Raw genomic sequence first — 27,892 nt, 5'->3', positions numbered from 1 at the left:
AAACAGTATTCAAGCATTTCATATAAAATGTAAATGTCTATCACTCTGCCTAAAGTAACTGTGCACTGTAACTTGTCAGGTAACCAAAATGTACTTCAAATATGAATTGAAATTGGTTCAGCTATTTAAGAGCAGCTCATTTAAGATAACACGCAATTTTACTTTTAAACTGACATGGACTGTGATTGTCAGAGACTGTGTGAATTAAATGTAGTCAGTGAGTGTTGAGCCCCCGGCATTTTAAGTTATAAATGCTAGCTGTGTCAATTTACAGTATCATCAGAAGACTGATTTTAAGAATAGTGTGTTTTGCTCTGAACTGTAATACCGAAATAGGCCTATTTACTTTTGTATTTTATTATATTATATTTTAACACTTGAGAACTAGAAACCAGACACATTTTTCATAAGGGAGGGGCTTTAATTCATAACTTATAGGGATATATTACGTTTATGCTCCACTATTAAAGAATAATTACTTTTATTTGAAATAATTTTCTCAGTTTGAGATTTGATAGATGAAAAAGAAGAAAACTTAAAATAATTTTGCAGTGAGATTCGGCAGTTACAGTATCTGTGTTTCAGTTCTAAAGGCTTTATTTTTTGTAGAATGGTTTTATTGACGACATGCATTGTTTAGTGCAAGGCTAGTCCTGATGGATGTATTCAATATGTGGCTTTTGTGGATAGGTTTTCACTCAAATAGTCTGTTTTTGTTCTTTGGTTGCAGAGCTAATTCACTCAAGATGTGAGAGAGAAACCTGCTATCTAATGCAGATCTAATTACTAACTTTACAAGAAAACACATTTATTCCATAATACAATATTTTATTGGGATACTGTTGAGTCATTTAAATGAAATAGCTGTAAACTGTACATAGGCACTTCAGATGACCTAATAACTGCAGAATAACAGTTCAATAAAAATATTGATGGCTAAGACATAGAACAGGAGACAACTAAAGATAATCTGTGTAGTTCATTTACATTTCATGTGTAAAACTATTTTTATCAGTTGGTATATGCTGTTATTGATTATTATTATTATTATTATTATTATTATTATTATTATTATTATTATTTTAAATCATTATTCAGAGTGATATCATTTGTGTGTCTTATTGTGTGTTTATTGATCTTTATGTCTGTAACTGTATTAATGTTTGTGAAAAGTGAACAGGTTCTCATTAACTCCTTATGAATCAGCTCCTCTTTCCCTGCTTGTGTGTGTTGATCTGAATGAAAGCTTCGTTCTGATTGGCTGTCTGAACAGTGGCAGGGCTGATAAACCCCCAGGCTTCCCTGCTGTTCAGCATCACTCTGCTTTGCTGTGTGTGTGTATGCGTGTGTATTAATGTGTGTTTGAAACAAACAGAAAGCGTGTAAGGACCAACGAGAAGGAGGACTCTTCTTTTTTGCTTAACACTGTAAGTACAATGAAAGGTATTAGAGAGAAAAAAAAGAGATATTTTAAGCATAAGACTTGTTGAGCGGTTAGAACACAGTTCAGGTACAAGATCCAAATACAGGATTATTATGGGATTTTGTCAGGTGGATGACATGTATAACTGCTGAGGTGGGTTGTCTTCATTTTGTTTCACATTCTAGTATACTGAGTAAAAAAAAAATAAAAAAAAATCACCATGTAATTTAAAATGTGATAAGCAAAATGCCAACAGACTTGAGCTTTTCACTCTAATTTTACAGCACCTGCTTCAGAACAGCATGCCAACTTTAATTCTGTTTACATTTTACATATTTTGTCCTCAAAATTATTTTAGAAAAGTTAGGACAATAATTGATTAATTAAATGCTTATTTGCATTTGCTTGATTGTGTTGAAGAGTATTCTATATTAAAATACTTTATTATTATTGTTATTTATTTATTTATAATTTTTTTAGGTATAGTGTTAAGCTTTTTATGATATATTTGAGCTTTGTCCTCTTATACTTTACATATGTTTGCTTGTTTGTGTGCATGTGTAAAAATTTACAACTTTAATAGTACTTACTGGTACGTAATCAACAAGATCAGCCACCTTCTGGATGAGTCATCACACATAACACACACACACACACACACACTGACACCTCTCAATCCATTTGTATTATGTGGATTAGTGTGAAGAGATAACAGGCATACAAATAATTAGTAGTAGGCACTGTTACCAACCCTACTGACAGAGCTCTTTTAGATTTGATTAGTATAGTGTCTTTATATTACATTTGCAAGTGTTCTGTTTGAGGACAATCAGTGTAATGGATTATTAAAATGAGTGTGAAATCGTATACTGTTAACACTATCTGTTGGAAAAGTTAACATCAGTTATAAATGATCATTGATCATTTTTTATAATATGTATTTGTCAACCTGTGATGTTCTTATCAGCTGAATGTTGCTACTCATGTGAGATTATGGATGGAGACTGATTACGTTTTAACATACAGTTTTTGGACCCATTTTTAGATTCACACAAATTGAATGAATTCGTCCACTTTTTCTGAGGTGCATTTGTTATTTAAAAATATGCTGCAGGGTTATTATCATTAAATAAAGCTATTGAAACTGTTTTTGTTAACTGAATTAAAGCTGAATAAAATAAGATAAAACAATTAAATACATTTCAAATATAAAAAGCGTGATGGAAATATTTTACGTAATGGCCTCAGAAGCAGTCCGACGAGTTTGTTCAACAGAATGTTCAGAAAAGTGCAGACTAAGAATACTTAGATCAAAGACTGTGTCCCTATTGATTAAATAATCTCAAAAAGCTCTTAAATCAGTAGAATTAACAGTCATATGACAAAACCAATGATCAGATCAGTATAACGAATTACAGCAAAGAAGACTTGAGTGACATTGGATTTTAAGCAACTACAAGGTATAAATGTTCATGCATCCTTCTGTTCAAAGAGTCTCTCTTGGTTGGAAACTTTAATTCCTGCAAAGAGCAACTTTGGAGGAGTGTCTGGTATATGCTGTGCAGCTGAGGAATAGAAGAACTAAAGATTATATGCTCGAAATACAACCGCATAGTGTTGGAAGACTATAGAGCCATCCTCGGGCTGAGGTAAAAGCATAGAGCTGAGAAGGGCAGTGAGAGTGTATGATGCTAAAGATCAGTGTGCTCATGTGTGATTGAGGTAGTGATAGTAACTTCTTGACTGGACACTGTCACCATACTAAAAGTACTCAAGGAATTCAGGGAATTAGCTCGAGATACTGTAGTTCTTTGGATTGAATTGTAAGTATTCGGGGAATTATGGGAATTAGCCTTTAGTTACTATATAACCAACTGTAATTGTTTGAGTGAAGTAGGATTAGCATTGAAAATTTACACGACAAAAGCTAATTCAAAATATCAATAAAGCTTCAACAGTATTTAAAATAATAATAAAATTATATTAATGCTGTGATATTATTTATAATGCTGTGGGAATTCTTACAATTAAACAGAAGGGACTAAAATAATCCTGAAACTAATGTATAGTTCAGTATTTGCTATAATTGCACCTCGTTTCTTGAACATGTGGTTTTCCTGTTAAGATACTGAGAGTCATGTTAACCATGCAAACAATATATTAGTCTCAATAACACTAATATAATTACATCTCTCTTCATCGAATGGAACCCACGTCAGTTTGTCTTTCATTCTGCACACTCCTTTTCAGTCAAAAACATGGATGCTGCAGAGTTCCGGAGACGTGGAAAGGAGATGGTGGACTATGTGGCTGATTATTTAGAGAACATTGAGAAGAGGCAGGTTTACCCTGATGTGGAACCTGGATATCTCAGGTCGTTGATTCCTGAGGAGGCCCCGGAGGAGGCGGAGAGCTATGAGGATGTGATCAAAGACATAGAGAGGGTGATCATGCCAGGGGTGAGTCAGTGCTGACCAGCTATGACACATTTCCTTTACTTTACAACCATTACGTACTATGATTCTTGTGTGATAAGATTTTTAATGTCTTGACTGGTAATATTTATTTATCGTTCATATTTTAATATAATGTTTCTCGTTCTTCTAGCTTTATGTCAGTTTATATATTTTATGTATGGTACATTTTTAAATCGTTGCCAATTAGCTAGTAATAATTAATATTAGAGCAGAAAAAAAAAACAGTGCAACTTATTGTGCACCCCAATAGCAGAGGCAACTACAGTTTATTGACAACTGATAAATTGATGAAATATGAAATAATATTAAATATTCAATGTCTTTATTTAAAATGAATCTGTATTTTTACATACATACATACACACATAAATATATATATATATATATATATATATATATACACACACACACACACACACACACACAAAATGTATGAATAACTTACAAAAATAATAAATAATATTGAGTTCATCATTCATATTTCAAAAATCAGCATTCATTATATACCTGTAGTATAGTTGAGTATGTTATTTTGACTTTGTGTTCACTAACACTTTTAGTTTATGGACCACTTCTTCTTATTAACTAGTTTTTATTAATAGCTTATATTAATGCCTTGTTCTGTATATTTTAGAACCCTTAATTGTACCCAATACCTAAAATTAACAGCTACCTTACAAACTACAGTATTGATAAGCAGCAAATTAGGAGTTTATTGAGATTAGTTAATAGTAAGAATTGGTCCCAAAACTAAAGTGTGACCTTCACAGGTCTATCCAACAACTATAGGAAAAAAAAAAAAAAATGGTTATTGAAATGTTAGCTTGAAAAAAAAAACAAAAAAAAAACAAGCCACTCACACACACACACAGACACACAGATACGCACACACACAGACACACACACTCTCTCTCTCTCTCTCTCTCTCTCTCTCTCTCTCACACACACACACACACACACACACACACACACACACACACACACACACACATGTCTGGTCAGCTATCCTTGTGGGGACTCTCCATAGGTGTAATGGTTTTTATACTGTACAGACCGTATTTTCTATCGCCCTACACCAACCCTACCCCTAAACCTAACCCTCACAGGAAACTTTCTGCATTTTTAGATTTTCAAGACACTTCATTCTGTGTCATTTATTAGCTTGTTTACCCGTGGGGACCTCAATTTAGGTCCCCACCGTGACACGAGTCCCCATGAGTCTGTGTGTATTCAGGTTTAAGTCCCCACCAGAATAGAAAAACAAGTAGACAGATTACACACACACACACACACACACACCAAAATAAATAAATACAAAGTTGAGTATTTGAATCCTTCTTTTAAATATTTTTTCTCTGATGCTTAGAATGTATTGTATCAATCTAGAAAAAAGAAAAGAAAAAAACCCACATTATTAATAATTCATCTTACAGTAAGTTTTGTACATTGCACTTGATGTTATGTCCATCATTTAAACTTCACTAAGTATTAAACAGATAAGATGTTGTGGTTTTATACCATATCAAGGATGACAGCAATGCAGATATTCATAAATCTTCATGATTTATCTTTTTCAGGTAAATATGTTTAATTTGTCTTGCCGGTGACTACATCAAGAGGACGTCAAGGTTTTCCCTCATTTCACAAGCTCATAGTCCACCTTTTGAGGGGCATGAATCTGATGGTTAGGAAATGAATCATTAAACTCTGACCAGGGGTCAGAGAAAAGCCTCCCCCACCCATTCATTTCATAGCTCAGAGGAAAAACCAAACACTTTAATTCAGTTGTTGGTGTTAAACCTTCCCACTGTGTCCAATTGGAACAATTTTCCCTTTCAGAAGTTTTGTTTTAATAGTTGTTTAAAAGTATGTGCTTGAGCTAATAAATGACTCACAATAGGAAAATCCTGCAAGATAGTTTATTGACTCACAGTGCCCCAAGCTTTCTCCTCCGCTAAACACATGGAATAATTCAATCTAGCCTTCATAATTTCATCTAACCTTTTCTGAGCGAAAAACCTTGATGTCACTATTACTGAAGTCATAATCCTTTTTCAAAAGAGCACAACAACAGAACAAGCTCACTAAATCTGAAAGATCAGTCTCAGGCTACTATTTAGCTTGAACGGTTTTATATACTGTATATATATATATATATATATATATATATATATATATATATATATATATATTGGAAGTGTTTTCATGAACACTAAATAATTGTAAAGGGAATGTTTCTACATGTTTCCTGAACTGTTTCAGGTGACACACTGGCACAGCCCGTACTTCTATGCATACTTTCCTACTGCCAACTCTTTTCCTGCAATGCTGGCAGATATGTTGAGTGGGGCCATTGGCTGCATTGGATTCTCTTGGGTATGTTTTTTCTCTCTCTCTCTCCGTACATCCAAATATCAATCCAGTTATCTGTTTGTCCCTCCATTGAACCATCTATTTATCTATCCATCCATCAGTTTAACCACCTGCAGGTCTGTCTGTCTGTCCATCCATCCATTTTTAGCAACCTCATCCATCCATCCACATATTCAGTTAGCTATATGTCTGTCACTCCACTGAACCATCTATCCATCAGTTTAGCCACCTGCCAGTCTGTTTGTCTGTCTCTCTGCCCATCCATCCATTCTTTCTATTATGGCATCTAAAGCTATCAACTTGTAGGCTGATGCAGGTTTTTATTTATTTGTTAACTGATTTTATTAACTTTTTGTAGGCAGCAAGTCCTTCCTGTACAGAGTTGGAAACAGTGATGATGGACTGGTTGGGAAAGATGCTGAAGCTTCCAGCAGATTTTCTTGCTGGTACAGAGGGCAAAGGAGGAGGGGTCATCCAGGTGAGATACTTAAGAAAAAAGTTAATCTGCAAGTACTGGAAGTTTATAAAAAGATCTATATGGTATCACTTATATACAGGTACCTGTTTTTTTAACCAAGGGTCTATAAAGGGGGTCCATGTACTGCTGCTGGTCTTTGGTGAATATAATATATTAAATATATAGCATTTTTTTTTTTAATTCTAAATCTAAATCTAAATCTAAATCTAAATATTGAATGGACATTACCTTTAAGCTTCTGTTGTTACACAAAGGTTGTCCACAACATGTGTAAAATGTTGAAAATAATGATTTTAAAATAATTGCATATCCAAATTCCCATCAGGATCGTGCCTGCTGTCAAAATGTTGACATTTTAAACCACTTTAATACCACCCGTTGCGATCTTAATCCATGTTTACGGGCAATTTCTTTTGACCAATAACAAATATCAAAAACATGTACCTCACAACAATTTGTTTGTCATTGATTTCTTCTCCAGGCCCTGCAAATTGTTATGTCCTATAGAAATTGCCTTTAAAGACATCAGCTACACATGAGAGTAGACAGTCAGGAAATCATGTGTTGAGAGTGGTCTGCGATCATTTTGCCACTATGGATGTAGCAGTTGAGCAGCTGTGACCATTTAAAGATAGATGCAGGAAGCTTAGCGTATGGAAAGCCCACTGATGACAGTCGGTTTGATGCTCTGTCATTAAGGCCGCTTTGGAGTGTGTGTGTCCTTCTACTGAATGGTTTTTGTCTCTGGGCTTTTCAGAGAGCTCACCATGGCAACAGCCGGTATTTTTTTTCTTTCTTCACTGATAGCATGCACTAATGAGGGAGTTTGTGGGTTTAGTAAGCAATGCCTCTCAGCAAAGGAGAGCAAAACAGAGAGGAGAGGACAACAGTTGGAAGTAGAAGAAAATTCATAAAGTAATAGCAAGCATGTAGTTTTCATGTTTTTGTCATGCTTTTATGGTTCATAGGGGAATGTGTAGTTCACACTCAAAGAGGAAGAATGAGACAAAACATCTCAATCTTATTCAGAGGACCAAACTGAGCAAAAATATGCAATGTGGTGAAGATACTAATATTTATATGGCCAAAAAAGATACAATTCTATAAAATCAATGAGATCTTGATTAGATTATAGCAGACTACTTACATAAAATGCATTAAAAGTATCAGCTGTCACACTAATCATATAATACAATGCAATTGAGACATACAAATCAAAGTTCTTCAAAAGCTTGATGTATCGTATTTGATGCATTTTAACATTTTTTTTTTAAGATTATCAATGTGTAATATAAAATAAGTTAAAAAAAATGTCCACTTATCTTGAAATACTACTAACAATGTAAAAGCTATTCTTATGTTTACTTGATAAAAATCTATAAAGACTTCCCTGAAAAAAAGATTGTGATGTACCATGATCTGAATGAGGACATTTTTAGACTTAAAAATATTATAATGAAAGGCCTTTTACTTGGTAAATATCAATCAGATTATTACAGAAGGCATGTATTAGATTGTTTACAACAGGGTTTTAGCAAAGTTTTGTTCACGTTGATAATTTAGAGGCCTTAGAAATTTGCATGTCAAATATGATACAGTAGGCTTGATAGGGTTAAATATGGTGAATATGGCATTTAATCAAAGAATTTGGAATTGAAAACACAAGTGTGGCTACAGTTTCCAGATTATGTCATAAAGTACACTGAATCATTAGTAATCAGGACGTGGGTGTGTGCTGTCAGGCTCACGAAGGGAAATCAAAGACAGCTTGTGCTTCACAATGAGCTGAGGTGATCTGTATTGGGGGGTTTCGAGTGGAAGTCTTCTCATTCACTCATTGAGAACATACAAAACAGAGCTGGAGAGCTGATGAAAATTCATCACTGCTGCATTTAAAATCAGCAGCATCAGGGCATATTGATCAAGGTTGTTTTGCTCAATGTGATATTTAAGATGAGGTAAATTATGTCTCAAGTAGTATTGAACATGTCTACCAATTGTGAGACCTGCTCAATATAAGCTGCTTTTGAATTTTCATAAACAGCAGCATTTGATGAAAGTTCAAAGTAGCAAGTGTAAATACATATAACCTGTTTTGGTTTGTACAGGGCACTGCCAGTGAAGCGTCTCTCATAGCTCTTCTTGCTGCTCGTTCCAAAATCATCAAACTGATTCAGGCTGACCATCCTGAACGATCTGAGACAGACATTATTTCCAAACTAGTAGCCTACTCATCTGATCAGGTAAGACAACAAGTCCAGATGAAAGACTGCTGCAGAGGTATATTTAGTCTAGAATAATGGTCTGCGTGGTAATACGCACCTTTTAGAAGGCACTATGACAGTGGCATCATGTCCATCTGTAAGTAGGGATGAGTATCTGTTAGTGGGGACGATTAGCCAGAATTCTCATTGAATGGAAATATCAAACTATATGAAAGAGCAGTGCAGTGGGTCTCTGATTTATCAGTATAACAGTGAAGTGCAACTTGTTTATGAATGTGCTTACAGCATATGTGTGTCTAATAGTATGTTTTTGATACAAGATCATTTATTCAGAAATAATATGGCAGTGTTTTGTTGATATTTCAGGCACACTCATCGGTGGAGAGGGCAGGCTTGATAGCTGGAGTAAGGATGAAGAAAATTCCCACCGACAATAAGTTTTCTGTGCGAGGAGATGCACTGCAGAATGTTATAGAAGAGGACAGAGCCACAGGACTCATACCATTTTTTGTATGTACACTAATAACTACAAACTTATTTTAAAACTAGTTTAAACTTTTTAAACTATTGTCTTAAGGTTTAGTTTAGGGACCAGTTCTCACTATTAAGTAGTTGCCTATCAGCATGCATAGTCCTTATTACCATATTAACCCAAACTAAATGGTGACCAACTTAAGCATTGTTCTAAGAATGACAACTTTGTTTTGTCCAGTTGAAATGTATAATGTAGCCAATTAACTCATCAAACCAACTACAGATTTTTTTATTAGAATTTTTTTAATTAGAAACACAATATATATGGGAATTCTGATGGTCAGGCATGGGATTTTATATAGTTTCAAGTACAGTAATTCATGGTTAGTATTTATTTATTTTATTTTGTTGTTGTTGTTGTTGTTTTAACTCTGACATCATGCTATGAAATGTAGCAGAATTTGCTATCAAATATTAATGACAAACCCTTACCATTAAACTCGCAGCTACTATCTATAACAAGTGCAAAATTACAGAATCAGTCAACATCATATAAGAAAGATAGCAACCACTCAGACTGTTAGAGAGCATGAAATGAGAACATACTGGACATTTGTCTTTGCTCTTTCTCTGAACCTATCCCCTCTGCGGTCTGCATGATGGTTAATGCTGTTTGGAGAGCCTGTTTTCTGAATCACATTAGTCAAATTAGCTCCAGGCTCAGCCATCAGACCTGTGTCAGAAGAATCACAGGGTAATGGCCAACCAAGCAGGAATAAATCTTTTTGTGATCAGAATGAATAGCTCAAATTAATTTTTCATTGAACATTCTAGGTCCGGATAAAAAACTGTTTAGATTGATGCATTTGTATAAGTAGTACATTAAATAATTAAATCAGCACATATCAATCCATCTATTTGATTTTCTGGATGTTTCTCTTAGTTCTGTGCAACATTGGGAACAACTCCATCCTGTGCATTCGACTGCGTCACTGAGCTCGGCCCTATATGTAAGATTGATTATGTTTTATTGTTATTTTCCTCTGCAGCTTATTTGTGGTTGCTGTCAAATCAATATTTGTTGAATGTTTTTTATAAAAACATTGTCATTGTTTCAGGTAATGCAGAGGAAATCTGGATGCACATTGATGCTGCATATGCTGGGAGTGCATTTATCTGTCCAGAGTTCAGACCCCTGCTGAATGGTGTAGAGGTGAGATAACATTCAAATCACAAAGTGAGTTCTTAAGCACACTTCAAACAGGGTGCTCCTGAAGCCCTGTGAGGTGCGAATGTTAACAGAAGAGTGATATGTGCCAGGCTCAAACTATTGATGTGTGTGCGATTTAAAGTATTTAAATGTCACAAATGATACAAGCTGGCATGAGCGATGTCTTGTGAAATGGGCGGGATATTAGAGATCCCTGATTGTCCTTTGAGTTGTCGTGGAGCCCAGCTGGGAGTCACAATGATAAGGGTAAAGTAATTTCCTGAGGCAAATGAAGACCTTTAGATAATTCCTTTTTTCCCTCGCTAAAGAAATATCACTGTTTATTAGCAGTACTAGTTCAAACAATAGTGAATACTGCTCCCTTGCACAGACAATGTATTTTTATTTTTATTTTTTATTATTATTGACCTGAATGACAGCCGACTGCTGTTTGTTGGTTGCCAGGAAGTGAAAGACAGGCAAGGACTCAGCATGGCAACAATCAAACCATCATGGCAGTGTCTGCCTTCTTGCGTCAGATAGAAAGGATATTGGAAGAGGAGTGAGCAAAAAAAAATATTAGACTCTGAGATAGTCTCTATTTTAAATCAGTTGATTGTGAGTTTGATGCATAATATGCTATAGCATATTGGAGTCGAAAGTAGTTCATATTAGACCATGCTTACAGGTAGCTGACAGATGACTCATCTTTATTTTTAGCAAGGCAAATTTATTTTCATACTCCAAAATCACATCATCTTTATTTCAGCACTGATTTCTGAGTTAAGGGATAAGAGAGTCTGCAAACTGAATGAATGAATATGTAAATATTGTGTTTTATTAATTAATAATGTCAATTTATAATTATTGTTAATTAGTTAATAGTAAATACTAATTTTATTATAAATATTGACAAATCTAGCAATCACTTGATGAATAAATAAATGAATAATTGAGATACAGGACTTTAGCCTTATTGGCACCTCTGTTGTTAGTGTTGCATATTCTGGCCTATTAATTATGATGGAAATTATCTTAAAATCGCAAACAATTTGAATTGCATTTAGATATCATGGTCACAATAAAGAAAAATACAAACTAAATATTTATAAAACTCACCACTGTCTCTGATGGTAATGGGATGGAAATGTTACTAATTTAACCAATAGCAGGTACATTTTCTGGCGTATTTTGTCCCCTTTCTTAAGAGTAAGTGTGAGACACATCACTTCACAGCAAATCACATCAAATTTGCTTCTCTTTAAGTTTGCAGACTCTTTCAATTTCAATCCTCATAAATGGCTCCTGGTCAACTTTGACTGCTCAGCAATGTGGTAAGTGTTTAGTGGCTCTATCAATAAAAAGCATATTTAATTTATACTCTAACCTGATCTACTGTATCGCAACATGCTATTAGTTGGCTTTATCCGTCAACAGAGGAAACGGTTGCAGCTGCCCTTTATGTCAGCCCAAGGCAAACAAAAATGTGCAAGGTTATATAGAGAGAGAAAATACAAGACAAGCGTGTATGCAAATTTAAACTGATACACATTAATGTTCTCTTTTTTTTTTTTTTTAAGAAATTAATGTTTATTCAGCTGAGATGCATCAAATAGATCAAAAGTGTAGCTATTAATATTTACAAATCATTTGTATTTTAAATAAACACTTGAAGACTGAAGTAATGGCAAAAGCTGATTTTTTTTTCTGTAAATATATAAAAATTGTTTTGCAATATAACAAAACCTTGCCAACCTCAACTTTTCAATGCTAATGTATACAGTGACCCCAAAGATATTTCAATACTTCAGCCACATTTTTAAAATGTACTTTATATGTGAATATATGCCAATTCATCACATTAGAAAGAAAAATAATTAAACTGAGTGGTGCCCTCAAATCGTGAAACCCTGCCTTGACCCTGCCTTGACTGAATGGCAATAAAGTGAACCTTAAACCTGAAAACAATGCAAATCCTTTTCTTAGAACTATAGCTGCTCTTTTCTTAATCAGTGACCATAAGTGTATTGTAAATACATAAAATGCTACATGTACAATATAAATGGGTTAACTTGTGGAGAAAAAAAAATTGATTGCATCTCAATGTATAATATCCTTTTAGTAAATTCTTTAATAGAACTTCACTGTCCTGATTCAACTCAGTTCAAGAAATAATAGTCTTTTATTACCTTACATCACTTCCGCATATTATTTTAGTATTACAGCAAATTACAATCAACACAGACATACAAAAACTTGAAACACTGTGAATAAGAGTTTGTTTTTCATTGTCTCTTATTGATTGGTATGTTGTGCTAACTTCATTTAAAAATTCTGATAAAGCATTTGCATACATTTAGTGAGTTGATATATTAGTCAGGAAATAATACCAATAAATTAATGAACATTTGATAATGATATGTGCTGTATGCACTATGATGTTGTTTGACTGTTGTCTCCTACACTGTGATGAAGGAGAATGTTTCTGTGCAGGGTGAAGAAAAGATCAGACATCATTGGAGCATTTAAAATTGAGCCGCTTTACCTGAAGCATGATCACCAAGAGTCAGGTAACCACTCAGCACTTTGCTCTGCATTTGCTTTATTATTAATTGATTACACAATCTTACAGATTTCTGTTAGTTTAGCACTGGACACTGTCAGTCATTACTTCAAAGAATAAACAATAATAACACTAATAAAAGACTGAAGTGCATTAGCACAAGGTGTAAAGAGGATGACCATGATCCTCATTAATGAGACATGACATTTTGTGCTGACATCCATTTTACGTCACATCGAAGGCTCGATCAGATTATTCACCTTAGTGCACTGCTCTGTTCAGTAAGCTTCTGTTAGATGGTAAGCAACAGCTTTCTAACCCGCTAAACTGACCTCAAGTAGATTGCAGAGTATGTTTGCATGCACATGCTTTTGTATGTCTAATTTGGCAATGTTCTAAAATGGCAGCATTTCAGTCAGGATTTATACATTCACTAAAATCTTTTTTAGACCATGGGTACAAGTAATTGTAAAATGTGTAAAAACAGTCTATGATTATTTGTTTGCAGATGCCAGTTTTTTTTATATTTTGATATCTAATGTAGTAACAGGAATCTGACCTCCAATTTCTGTCGTTTCCTCAAACATGTCCACCAATGAGCTGCCTGTTGCTTGTTGGACATTTAAACATGGCTAAACAAAGACAGTTCCTCTGGTAATGTGTCTGTGGGCAGCATGCAGCTGTGCAGGCAATTGTAATTGTGCTGACAGCAAAACAAAAGAGCAGCCCTGTCTCTCCCAGTACACAACACACACACACATGCATATATGCATACACACCTTAAAGCCATTTCCAACATGAGCTACTTCCTGATTAAATTACCAACAGGCTTGGCCAGGGGTAACAAGTTTATTTTTTAACATTTTATTGCTATAGGTACTTGTTTCATTGTTTTATTTACATCTGAGCTTGCTTTTTAGTGTGATACGACTAAATATTGAAATATATTTTTTTCTGTATTCATAGGACTTGTCACTGATTATAGAGTAAGTACACTGCATGCAAAATATGTGTGTGTGTGTGTGTGCAGGTGTGTGTGTTTAAGATTATACTTGTTTAGCCAGCTGATGACCTCTGTTAACCTATATTAAGGTTATTATCTGAATGTATAACTTGTAAATAAGCTCTGATAATATGTAATTACCTATGTAATTTATGGATAGTTTTAATGGAATATGTTGACATGTATTCTTGCAAAGTTTTTGCACAATATAAATTTTGGTCTTGAAGCACAACCAGACTGAGAATAATGTCTGTATATTCCGTGGTGTATGTGCATCAGTTTGAGTCTGTGATTAATGTGTGTTTGTGTGAGCACAGTTCATTTGTCATATCTCATCTCATCTCCCTTTAGCACTGGCAGATCCCATTGGGTCGTAGGTTCCGCTCTCTCAAGATGTGGTTTGTTTTCCGCATGTACGGACTCAAAGGTCTGCAAGCCTACATCCGCAAGGTAACTGACTTTAATCCATACTGTCAATCTAGTTAGCCTTGCCAGTCACATCTTATTTGGCTCCACAGTCTATTTGGAATGACGCAAATCAGTGCACTTTCATTGTTTAAGACATCTACATTATATGTTCTGTTCTGGACAAGTACTATTTACTATATTAGGACCTATTTTTAAACTCTTTGTATGTTCTTGTTAGTTTAAAATTAGAAAAATATAATAAAGATCTATACAAAGAACACATTTTCCCCATATGTGCTTCTTATTTTTTCAGTGATTCTGAATGACTCAGGTTTAACGGTCAGCTCTCAACTGCTGAACAGTATAGCATAAGGAATAACTGTCTGAGAATGAGGTAACTGTGAGAATTAGTGCTGCATTTTCAAAAAGCTAAATTAAATATTCAGCCTAATCATAGCCTAATTCCTTGTTTCTTTCTTTTCTAAAATAATTGTTCTTGACTCAGAACAGCTGCTTTGATGAGATAACTCAACAACATTCTTTGACAGTTGTTGTGCCCAACTAGTTAAAAAGATTAGAGTCTGGTACATATTAAACAGTAGTGTGTATGTATTAACATTGATAATAGAGTCATTCCTCAGAATGCTGCATGTGAATTGTATATTAGTTTATTGCAAGATTTAAGTTTGTTTATTCACTATAAGCATTCATAATCTTGTATCCTCTGTATAGACGGTTTCATCGGGCGCACGCGCCTGGACCTAAGTTAACTTCCGGTCTGTGTTGTGTATAGCCAATCAGTCTGGTTGCAATGCCTTCTACAAACGCAGTTAAAGTCAAGGTGATGAGTAGACTGAAGTTGGGCTCAGGTGGTTGTGCTGCGGGATGTGTTTCCCATAAGTTTATTTATTTTAGGAGACTCGTCACAATTTTAAAACTGATTGATTTTCAAAAAGACGTTGAATAAACATGAGTAACGTTACGTACTGCACGTTTAATAATAATAATTCCTTACATTTATATGTTTAAATATCAAAACGAGGCACAGGTGTTTTTATATCGCTGTATTTCTGAAGGAAGACTTGCATGTTATATGCCTGATAAAGCAGCGTGTGAGCGTACCAGCTCTGATTTGTTTAGAGCTGTTACTGGGGAAACCTCTATTTCTCGCGCTTTATGTCTATGCTTTAAAACATCTCCTGCTGGCAAAGGATGAATTTGCATTTTCATTAAGTCTGCCTGATCCACGCAGCAAACATATTTTGTTTGTTATCAAAATATATCTACTCTAGAGGGACTTCGCTCTTGTTATTGATTCTATTTGGAAGTCTACCGGAAGTTAAGTTAGGTCCACAAAAGCGTGCATGCGCAGTAACGTTTGTTTATGTTGTTGCCGTTGAAACCGTCTATACAAGAGTTCCTAATTTTGAATGACTCTGGTTTAACAGTCAGCTCTCAACTGCTGGACAGTATTGCATAAGGAATAACTGTCTGAGAACGAGGAAATTGTGTGGTCAGAGTTGACTCTAGTAATAAGCATCGAAAAAATGATTACTGCTAAACTTAATCTATTTAGAACAATTTATTCTACATGATTAACCCATGATCATTCTCTGCTCTGGTTGCTTATTTTAATCTGAAGGCTGCCCTCTGCTGGTACCCATGAAGAAGTATTTCACCCAAAGATGAAAGTTCTGTTTTCTCTTGTTTAGTTTAATTATTATTATTATTATTTATTATTTTTATTTAATTACCTTTGATCATTTTATGGCTGAGATTCAGCTCAAACTACTTTGTTTTGTTTCTGATCTGCTGGGTTACAGTTCTGGGGATATATTTCATATTTCACAACAATATCCTTGTATCTATCCATCCATACATCCATCCACTAATTATTTATTTATTTACATGATGAATGATAATTTAGTCATACAATGTTGCTTTGTCAGTTTAACAAAGCTATGACTAAAATGCATTGTTCATTTTGTTTCAGCATGTAGGGCTGGCCAAAGAGTTTGAGTCTTTGGTGAGAGCTGATCAACGCTTCGAGATCTCAGCTGATGTTGTGTTGGGCCTTGTCTGCTTTAGACTCAAGGTCAGAGAAAAACTTTCTTGCTACTGAAACAAACCCCTTTCTCTTCCTGTGGTTTTTAATAGATTGACTCTCGGAGGTGGTTAACTATGGAAAAATTGCAGTATGACTGATTTTAATTTCCAACTATGTGCAAAAAGAGCAGCAGAATTACACAAAATTGTGTTAATAGTTATTACAACAGCAAAGTGTGAATAAATAAATAAATAATAACCTGTAGCTATATATCTGCTACCACAAGACACAATACATTATTTTAAAGTTAGATATTTTGTTATGTTTTATGAATAGTTTTTCATCACACCTTATTTTGAGGTCCAATTCTTGCTATTAACAAACCGTTCACTACGACATTTGCCTCAGTAATCTACTAATTTGCTGCTTATTAATAGTTAGTAAGGAAGTTTAGGTATTGGGTACGATTAGGGATGTAGAATATGGCAATGCTGAACATGCATTTTATAAGTACTAACAAACAGCCAATATATTAATAATAGGCATGTAAATAAGCAACTTGCTAATAGTGAGAATTGGCCCACTAAACTAAATTCTTAACATAGGTTTTGTTTTTTTGTACTTTTTTAAAAATTATATTAGTACTTCAACATAAACAAAATGAAAATGTCAAAATTATGTTTATTTTATTTTATTTTAATTCAATTAATGTTTATTTTAGTTTAATTATCAACAATAACCTTTGTTGCTGGCTGATTTACTTAAACACAGTCCAAATTATTCAAACAAATGGACATGCTTGAGTCAAGTGTCTTTGTAAGCACATTTCAAATTATCGTAACTGAGCTGTGTGTTAAACCCCACAGGGCTCCAATGAATTAAATGAAACTCTATTGAAGAGGATCAACAATGCACGTAAGATCCATCTGGTACCGTGCCAACTGGTAGGCAAGTTTGTTCTGCGGTTTGCTGTGTGTGCTCGTACTACTGAGTCACGGCATATTAAGGAGGCCTGGTATCACATTAGCCACCTGGCATCAGAGCTACTTCAAGAACCGCCACACTGACCACTGTGGTGGACATCACGTGTTATGTCAAATGGGTGATCTGTACCACATCTGCTGTCCACACTGTCTTACTTTTACTCTACTGCTGCGATTCTTTCTACTATTTACTGTCACAATCTGTGTATGTGAGTGTATGCATGTTGTCACAAAGGAGTCCACCAAGAGTGCAGAGTGTCTGTGTCTTTGTGAGCTTGATCATACATGTCCTCTGCTGTGAGCAGTGTTTGTTTGTTTTTCTTCAAAAAAGTACTGTTGTATACTTGTGCACTTGAAAATGTGTCTATATTGAAAATGAAATATGTTGAATGTTTTCTCTGAATAACTGTGCAAAGAAAGCAGAATTCTTTACCATAGCATTGTCCTTTATGTTTTTCACTATAGCTTTGCTCACTAGTGATGCATTTTCAAAAAGCAAAATTAAATATTCAGCCTAATCATAGCCTAATTCCTCGTTTCTTTCTTTTTCTAAAAGGATTGTTCTTGACTCAGCACAGCTGCTTTGATGACATACCTCACCAACATTCTTTGACAGTTGTTGTGCCCAACTAGTTAAAAAGAGTCTGGTACATATTAAACAGTAGTGTGTATGTATTAACATTGACAATAAAGAGCATTTCTCTCAGAATGCTGCATGTGAATTGTATATTAGTTTATTGCAAGATATCAGTTTGTTAATTCACTATAAGCGTTCATAATCTCGTACCTTCTGTGTACATGAGTTCCTAGACCAGGGGTCTCCAAACTTGGTCCTGAAGGGCAGGTGTACTGCAGAGTTTAGCTACAACTTGCCTTAAAGTGCACCTATAATGTCTTTTTGAATATTACCTTTCATGCAGTGTGCCATGTAGCTGTATATGAACATAAACTTTCTGCAAAGTTGTGAAGCCGACAATGCACAATAAATAAAGTTATTGTCTGTAAATAATAAATAAAATTAAAATAAAAAATAAAGATTAAAGTTATCAATGTTACTGATATTCAAAATGGTAAGCAAGCATTAGTATATCTGCCTTCATCTGGTATATCTTTGTTTCGGTTTCTCCTTTGGAATTAGGAATATACAGGTGCATCTCAAAAATTAGAATATCTTGGAAAAGTTCTTTATTTATTTTTTTATTTAATTAAAAAAGCAAACTTTCCTAAAATCTAGATTCATTGCACATATTTCAAGAGGTTTTTATTTTTTTTATTTTTTTTTTTATTTAAATTTTTTACTCGGATGGTCATGACTTACAGCTTAGGGAAATAAAAAAAATTCAGTATCTCAAAGATAAAAAAAAAAAAAAAAAAAGATTTACAAAACAGAAATGTCCATGATCTCCAAAGCAGGTTTAATTATGAACTCAATACTTGGTTGGGGTTCTTTTCGGACTAATTAATGCTTCAATGCAGCGTGGCATGGAGGCGATCAGCCACTGCTGAGGCGTTACTGAAACACAGGTTGCTTTGATAGTGGCCTTCAGCTCCTCTGTAGTGCTTGTCAGATGTTACTTATATTCCTCTTCACAATACCATAGGTTTTCTGTGAGGTTCAGGTCAGGTGAGTTGGCTGGCCAATCATGAACAGTAATATCATGGTCTTCAGGCCAGTTGGAAGTGGAAAATGAAATTAGCATCTCCATAAAGCTTGTCAGCAGATGGGGGCATTAAGTGCTCCAAAATCTCCTGGTAGATGGCTGCATTGACTTTTGACTTGATAAAACACCATGGACCAACACCACCGACGTCACAGCACCCAAATCTTCTCTGATTTCAGAAACTTCACACTGGACTTCAAGCCTCTCCGGTCTCCACTCCAGACCTTGATTTTTAAAATGAAATGCTAAATTTACTTTAATCTGAAAAGAGGACTGTGAAACCACCCCGCAACAGTCCAGTTCTTTTTCTCCTTAATCCAGGTGAAATGTTTCTGACATTTTTCTCTGTTTCAAGAGTGGCTTGGTTTTAGTATTTATAGACATTTATAGCATTTATAGACAGTTATAGACATTCTGAACTCTATTGGGGTTAGACAACACGTTTCAGCACCTACTCGTTGTCGAAATCATACTCTAGATTTAATACTGTCACATGGAATTGATGTTGATAGTGTTGAAATTATGCAGCCAAGTGATGATATCTCAGATCATTATTTAGTTTTGTGCAAACTTCATATAGCCAAAATTGTAAATTCTACTTCTTTTTACAAGTATCGAAGAACCATCACTTCTACCACAAAAGACTGCTTTTTAAGTTATCTTCCTGATGTATTCAAAATCTTTGGCATATCCAAAACCTCAGAACAACTTGATGATGTAACAAAAAGTATGGACTCTCTCTTTTCTAGCACTTTAAATACAGTTGCCGCTTAAGGAAGGTTAAGGAAAACTGTTTGACACCATGGTATAATGAGCATACTCGCACCCTAAAGAGAGCAGCCCAAAAAAAATTAAGCGAAGCTGGAGGAAAACAAAACTATAGAGGTATTTCGTATTGCTTGGCGGGAAAGTAACCTATCATACAGAAAAGCATTAAAAACTTCTAGATCCAATTACCTTTCTTCTCTTTTAGAATAAAACAAACATAACCCCAAGTATTTATTCAATACAGTGTCTAAATTAATAAAAATAAATAAATAAAGCCTCAACAAGTGTTGACATTTCCCAACACCACAGCAGTAATGACTTTATGAACTACTGTACTTTACTTCTAAAATCGATACAATTAGCGATAAAATTGCAACCATTTAGCCGTCCGCTACAGTATCGCATCAGATACTGCACTATAAACCCCTTTTGCGCGGATGTCACAGGTACATCACAGCGCTAGCTGGAGGCAAAACAAATGGAAAACTGGAGGCGGCTACCACAAACCAACACAGGGTCGGCTACACAAGGAGCTTAAAATGTCGTCTTGTTTTTCAATTTAAAAATGAAACTAATTGATATCTTGTTGCTCATATCATAGCTAACACAACAACATCACTAACAAAACATCATATTAGATAGCATAACTGTTAACAACAAAAGTGCTTTTTCCATTTTAATTCAATAGGAAATGTGATCTTTATAAACTGATATAAGCTACTCAACCAGCCATGCAAGTGCAGTTCGCCGTCAAGATGTAGTTGTATCCTCTGTTTACAATGACCCAAGCCTGGTACATGGTCGTCTTCTGTCCTTGGCACTGGCTAGGCAGAACTTTGGATCGTATAACACAAAACTCGTCTGTTATATCTTTGTATTTTAAGTCTTGTACGTGACCATTCAGCACGTAGTTATACGCGTCTAAGGATTTATACGCTCGGTTTCTCTATCAGGTAAGTGTAGATGTCAGGCCACTCAATCGGAGGTAACGTTAATCCTGTCAGATCGTCCATCCAATGAGCGATTGTGTACGGTTCGACCAATCTGGTTCTGTCCGTTAAAGTTAACTTTTACAAATAACTATCACGGTCCCGGACAGTGAGTGACCTTAAATATTCAGATAAAGCAGATATATTCAGATTTTCTCCAGCCATTGTTAAAAAAAAAACAACAACAACAAGTGTTGAGGGGAATCTTGATCTGACAAATGATCTGCTCTTATCATCTGATCGTGGGTGTATCTCTCTATCAGTTTTATTGGATCTTAGTGCTGCGTTTGACACAATTGACCACAACATTCTTTTGCATAGACTTGAACACTTTGTTGGCATTAATGGAATCGCATTAGCATGGTTTAAATCGTACTTATATGACCGCCATCAGTTCGAAGCAGTGAATGAAGATGTATCATATCGATCACAAGTGCATTATGGAGCACCTCAAGGCTCAGTACTAGGGCCGCTACTCTTCACGCTTTATATGCTACCCTTGGGAGATCTCATCAGGGAACATGGTGTTAGCTTTCACTGTTATGCTAATGATACTCATCTCTATATTTCTTTGCAGCCCGGTGAAACACACCAATTTGAAAAACTAATGGAATGCATAGTCGATATAAAAAAAACAGGATAACAAGTAATTTCTTACTGCTAAATTCTGAAAAAACAGAGGTGTTATTTATAGGACCTAAAAACTCTGCTTGTAATAACCTAGAACACTTTCTAAGACTTGATGGTTGCTCTGTCAATTCTTCATCATCAGTTAGGAACCTAGGTGTGCTATTTGATCGCAATCTTTCCTTAGAAAGCCATGTTTCTAGCATTTGTAAAACTGCATTTTTCCATCTCAAAAATATATCTAAATTACGGCCTATGCTCTCAATGTCAAATGCAGAAATGTTAACCCATGCATTTATGACCTCAAGGTTAGATTATTGTAATGCTTTATTGGGTGGTTGTTCTGCATGCTTAGTAAACAAACTACAGCTAGTCCCAAATGCAGCAGCAAGAGTTCTTACTAGAACCAGGAAGTATGACCATATTAGCCCGGTCCTGTCAACACTGCACTGGCTCCCTATCAAACATCGTATAGATTTTAAAATATTGCTTATTACTTATAAAGCCCTGAATGGTTAAGCACCTCAGTATTTGAATGAGCTCCTTTTACTTTATAATCTTCTATGTCCGCTACGTTCTCAAAACTCAGGCAATTTGATAATACCTAGAATATCAAAATCAACAGCGGGCAGCAGATCCTTTTCCTATTTGACGCCTAAACTCTGGAATAACCTATTTAACATTGTTCGGGAGGCAGACACACTCTTGCAGTTTAAATCTAGATTAAAGACCCATGTCTTTAACCTGGCTTACACATAACATACTAATGTGCTTTTAATATCCAAATTTGTTAAAGGATTTTAAAGCTGCATTAATTAGGTAAACCAGAACTGGAAACATACCATTTGAAAGACTGGTTTCAGCTTATCTGAATGAATTCAGACCCTCTGCAGTTTGCCTACAGAGCAATGTGGATGATACAGTCAATACTGGACTGCATTACATCCTGCAACATCTAAACAGACCAGGGACTTATGTGTTGGCCTGTCACAATAATCAATATATCTACTTATCGTGTAATATATGTACGTGGCCTCAATAATATATTGGCCATTATATTCACTTAAAAATAAATGTCACCATGTTTTGTACATTCCACTTGCGCCTGTGTCTTTTACAGCTTTTCATACGTAACATGTCATCATGAGTTGCTAGTTCGAATAAAAAAAAAATGCTTCTACAAAAAAAAAAAAAAAAAAATTGTAATCTGCATTTCCATGATCTAAATGTTCTTAAAAATATTGCTTATCGCAGTTATTTCTGGAGCAATTTATCACACAACAAAAAAGTTGTTATCATGATAGACTAACTTTTATGAGGATCCTGTTTGTGGAATTCGGCTCAGCTTTTATTATTATCATCCCAAACTATAATTGTGGAAAACACAACACTATAATACCTTATTTATTTAACACACATACTTATTTACATTTTAAATGTGCACATATCATACCTGTACATACATAATTGTCTACATAATATATTGTGTTTTTGCTTTTTTTGTACATTGTCTATTTTGTATATTTTTATATTATTTTTTTTATTATCGGTGTCCTGTCTTGTCGCTGTCATTCTGTTGCACTGTGGAGCTTCTGTCACTAAAACAAATTCCTTGTATCTGTAAACATTCCTGGAGATAGAGCTCATTCTGATTCTAAATATTATTTGTATTTTCATATTACAAATTACTTGTATTTTAATTAAATACAGTTATTACAACAGTATTTTGTATTTTAAATGAAATACATTTGATGAGCAGGTATTTGTTATTTGTAACAAAAAAACGTTTTTGAAGTATTTGTGCCCATCTCTGGTATACAGCCCTGTTGTGGCTGATGTGTGTCACATGACCACTTCACTGGGCCCCCTCAAAAATACTGTTTAAAATGATGAGCAGATGGTAATTTCAAGCACTGACATATGTTATTAACATAATATAGGAGGTCAAGTTTCAAAGGTTGAATTTTGAGATTTTAAGTTTTCAAGTGATATATAATTTGTGATGATTTCTAAAGTGTGATAGAGAAAAAGGCAACAAAGAAGACTTTTTTTGACAAAGGTCAAAACTTCTGTTAAGATGCATGGTTTTTGATGTGCACTCTTGCCATAAATTAATCTATTACTTTTCCTACGTAATTTTTGGTAAAAAATCTATTTAGGAGTCTTAGACCTTTCCAACTATATATAGTTTGTCATGATTAGATTAGGATTTAATTGTAATATAGTGAAGTAAACGTAGGTGTCCCACCGAGGGGACAGGTGACAGTTAACAGGTTTTAAGCTCCTTATACAGCCGACTCTGTGCTGGTTTGTACTGGCTGCCTCCAGTTATCCCTTTGTTTTGCTTCCAACTAATGCTGTGACATAAGTGTGACGTTGCACAAAAAGCACTATATGAATAAAGGTGACTTAACTTGACTTTGGCACTAAGAGGGTCTATATTTATGCTGCGGCGCCCGGGGAGCAGTTGGGGATTCGGTGCCTTGCTCAAGGGCACCTCAGTCATGGTGTTTAAGATGGAGAGAGCACTCTACATGCACTCCCCCCATCTACAATTCCTGCCGGCCCAAGACTCGAACTCACAACCCTTCGATTGCGAGTCCGACTCTCTTACCATTAGGACACAACTTCCCCTCCTGTTGAGACTTTTACTATAATTAATAGTTTGCCAATTCATAATTGCTTTCTTACTGAATTTTATTTAAAAGTATATATATTTATTGTGACGAGTCAGCTGCCTCCTCCCTGATTATCATAAGCATCCCATCCTAAATCGACGCCCTTCACCAGGCTCCCGACAGGAGTGGGTGTGTGAGAGAGGAGGGGCGCTGGACGAGCCAGGGCTGGAAGGGGGTGATGGGGCACAGCTGATGTGAATGGAGCCTCATCGCAGCCGCTGTTTAAAAGCCTCGTGCCTGTCCTCGAGAGACTGGTCTCTTCCCTGTGCATGCACACTGGTGTCCTCGTGGGTCCAGGAAGGGTCTCGTGGGTCAATGTGTATGTTGGCTCCTCCCGTGACTATATATATATATATATATATATATATATATATATATATATATATATATATATATATATATATATATATATATATATATATAATTGCAAATAAATATAATAATAATGATAGAAGGAAATGTAAAAGATTAATTTATTGACCAGTTATATATTGCAGTGACAATTCAAATCCAGCAGATGGCAAAATGTCTTCAATATCCACCTGATTTTCTTTCTGCAGTTTCCTGTCTTGAGACAGCAGAAGTATATGAAAATATATTAAATATAAAATATATTGCATAGTGGATGGTGTCAGGAGAAACAAGCTGGATTCAGTTGCTGATTTACACTGTGCTTTATTAAAGCAGATGAGACAAAGCAGATGAATAACGTTCCACAGTTTACTCAAACTCAAGTCAGACAGACGCAGTGAGCTGTCAAACCATCCAAACACACACAACACATATTCACAACCCCATAAGGCAGGTGATTAGCCCCGAGACCCGACAGGATGGGTTTCCCAAAAAGTTGCAAAGCACACATTTAAAGCTGTTGTATTGTATGTTATTTAAAACAGAGCAACATTAATGCAGGCAGCCATATCACCCTAAAGCCCTAATATCCTGTTAATCTTCAGTACCTATAGAGTAGTACTGCATCCTTCATAACTCCAAAAATTCTTTAGTTTTATTATATTCATAAGAGAAAGATAGTCTGTACCGTTTTTTTCCCGGAAAGACACGAGCGCCTGGAGGCGTGACGTGTGGGCGGAGCTAAAGAATCACGAGCGCGAGTAGGCTTTTGCGTTGAGAGCGTTTGGAAGCTGTGACATTACCGTGAGGAAAAAAACATCATCCAAAACAAACCATGGCTAACAGTCAGATTCAGCCTTATATTTATGATCCAGAATTAGATCCAGAGGCTGAAATTTAACAAGAGCAGCAGCAGCAACGACGTCTTTATGTAGTATGTATTGAAACTGTATATATTTGCTTAGCGGTTTTGGAAAATGACTAAGTTTCCACTTTATGTGTTTTTTTGTTTTTTTTGTTTTTTTTTTTGTTTTTTTTAAGGTGTACATGTGGAAAGTGCAGTTTGATGACAACATCGTATGTTGTTTACTTACGCGCCGATAGTTAAGTTAACAACACAGAGATATTTGAAGCAGTTTTACTCACCGCCTGCGGTTCCAACACACGATCGTGACCCTTTTTGGTTGGGACTGCATTATCCTTAAGAAATAAACGATATGCAAATCCAGCATCAAACTGGGCCTTGTTTGTAAAACAAGCATCTTCGAAATGCAGGGAATAAACAAAAACACTTGCACAAACTCCGTTGATGCTCTGTAAAAATAAACTCCATCTACTGGTCCCCTAATGCTGTTTTTTTTTGGTAATCTGTGCAGGGTTGTCTTGCCCTGGCAACCAAAAACACACTTCTTTTGTGACAAAACTTGTGACAAAGTGGAAGGAGTATTTTTGGAACAAACGCACATCTTAATTTTTGAAACTTTGTCCATGTTTAGCATGGGAATCCAACTCTTTAACAGTGTAAAAAACTCAGTATGCATGAAATAGCATTTCACCCCCCCTTTAACATTTGTTTCTCTGGATAATGTTATATGAAGCAGCATTACTTCAAACAAGTTATACTTGAATCCTGCCCTCTGAGAAATCCTGAAAACGTTGATATAAATTTAAGAAACACCTCCCCCTTCACTTTTTACACTCGGCTCATGTTTATAACAGTAATCTTGGGGGGTGGACTCATTTAAAATAATGTAGTCATCAGGTTTTAGCCAGGTTTCTGTCAAACAGAGCACATCTAAATTATGATCAGTGATCATATTATTTACAAAAAGTGTTTTCGTAGAAAAGGATCTGATATAAAAAAAAAATCAAGTTTTATAATTTGTTTATCCGTATTGCATCTGTGTTTTATTTGTTGAACCTCAATTAAATTGTTGCTCTTAACTTGGTTTGGACGTTTTTTGTATTTTCTATTTCGGGGAACAGACACAGTCTCTATAGTGTGATATCTAGGTGAAAGAGTCTCTATGTGCTGAGAATTAACTGACATTTGTGACATGAGGCAGGTAGCAGACGGTTGGTTTAGGCAGTGTGTCTGCCTCCTGACCTGGGCCCCAGTTAGTCACGTATAAATTCAAAGACTATTTGCCATATTTCTTGAGAGAAGAGCGGCGCCACCCCAGGAGGGATGAAGGCCATCTCTTTTCAACAGGTCTGGTCTGCCCCAAAAGCTTGTCCCATTGTCTATGAAACGTATGTTATTCTGTGGGCACCACTTAGACATCCAGCCATTGAGCGATGTCAGTCTGCTATGCATCTCATCACCACTGCAAGCAGGGAGTGGAACAGAGCATATTACAGTGTCTGACATCATGCTTGGAAGTTCACACACCTCTTTAATGTTATTTTTAGTGATCTCTGACTGGTGAAGTCATTTATGCGGCAGCATGAATAACAATTTTACTGTATTTACGTTTAGCATTAGCCAGCACTTTTAAATTTGCCAAGATGTCAGGCACTCTGGCTCCCGGTAACCATTTGACTATGGTGGCTGGTGTCTCTTTATTTACGTTCCGTACAATAGAATCACCAATAACTAGAGCACTTTCATCAGGTTTCTCAGTGGCTGCATCACTGAGTGGGGAAAACCTGTTTAATGTTTTGATCGGAACAGAAGAGCATTGTATTGACCCATGACTATGCTGCCTCACTGTCACCCAGTTGCCCTGCTGCAGGGGCTCTGTTGCCGAACCGAACAATGTACAGAAATCCCTGAGCTAGATGCATCCAAAGCCGTATCTAGAGCCCTAACATTCTTACTGTCCTCAATTAAAGTTTGGATGCGTGTCTCTAATTCTAAAATCTTCTCTGTCAGCCTAACTATTTCCCTTTATTTATCACATGTGAATCCCTCATCTGTGACATAGATAGATAAACTGTACATGTGGCAAGAGGTGCAAATAACAATAGCAGGAGAAGCCATTACTCAGCGTGCTTGATGAAATATTCTTACCACAGTTGTTTGATGAACTTGGAGTGACTGGAGCGAGAGAGAGGAGAATAGAAAAGAAAAAAGTGATAGGTTTGAATGAAAATGTTAACGAGTGCTAACGCAATGCAGGTGCACTGTACTCGTGGATATAAAATAAGAGTG

At 35.5% G+C, this 27,892-nt stretch overlaps 1 protein-coding gene across 3 annotated transcripts; it reads left to right on the top strand.

Annotated features, from left to right (window-relative positions):
• Positions 1-1,325: 1,325 nt before the first annotated feature.
• LOC128030946 (aromatic-L-amino-acid decarboxylase-like) lies at positions 1,326-18,373 on the top strand. Of its 3 annotated transcripts, none has more exons than XM_052619045.1 (14): positions 1,326-1,427; positions 3,674-3,882; positions 6,163-6,276; positions 6,632-6,751; positions 8,860-8,994; positions 9,343-9,486; positions 10,394-10,460; positions 10,569-10,663; positions 11,927-11,994; positions 13,154-13,230; positions 14,190-14,209; positions 14,578-14,676; positions 16,628-16,729; positions 17,548-18,373. In XM_052619045.1, the coding sequence occupies exons 2-14, from the start codon at positions 3,682-3,684 to the stop codon at positions 17,746-17,748; spliced, it is 1,443 nt and encodes a 480-aa protein (XP_052475005.1). In that variant the 5' UTR covers positions 1,326-1,427; positions 3,674-3,681; the 3' UTR covers positions 17,749-18,373. The 3 variants fall into 3 exon arrangements, with proteins under 3 accessions (XP_052475005.1, XP_052475007.1, XP_052475006.1); XM_052619047.1 differs by lacking the exon at positions 1,326-1,427 and adding an exon at positions 2,934-3,072; XM_052619046.1 differs by lacking the exon at positions 1,326-1,427 and adding an exon at positions 3,081-3,246.
• Positions 18,374-27,892: the final 9,519 nt, after the last annotated feature.

The sequence above is a fragment of the Carassius gibelio genome, chromosome A16 (genome assembly GCF_023724105.1).
Source record: "Carassius gibelio isolate Cgi1373 ecotype wild population from Czech Republic chromosome A16, carGib1.2-hapl.c, whole genome shotgun sequence".
NCBI lineage: Eukaryota > Metazoa > Chordata > Actinopteri > Cypriniformes > Cyprinidae > Carassius > Carassius gibelio.
The sequence above is the reverse complement of the archived record's forward strand: the minus strand, read 5'-3'. Positions and strand labels throughout refer to the sequence as shown.

Coding starts and splice junctions, on each gene's coding strand:
- LOC128030946 (XM_052619045.1), top strand. CDS start 3,682: ATGGATGCTGCAGAGTTCCGGAGACGTGGAAAGGAGATGGTGGACTAT. Junction 10,461..10,568: donor CACTGAGCTCGGCCCTATAT/GTAAGATTGATT, acceptor TCATTGTTTCAG/GTAATGCAGAGGAAATCTGG. Junction 14,210..14,577: donor GACTTGTCACTGATTATAGA/GTAAGTACACTG, acceptor ATCTCCCTTTAG/CACTGGCAGATCCCATTGGG.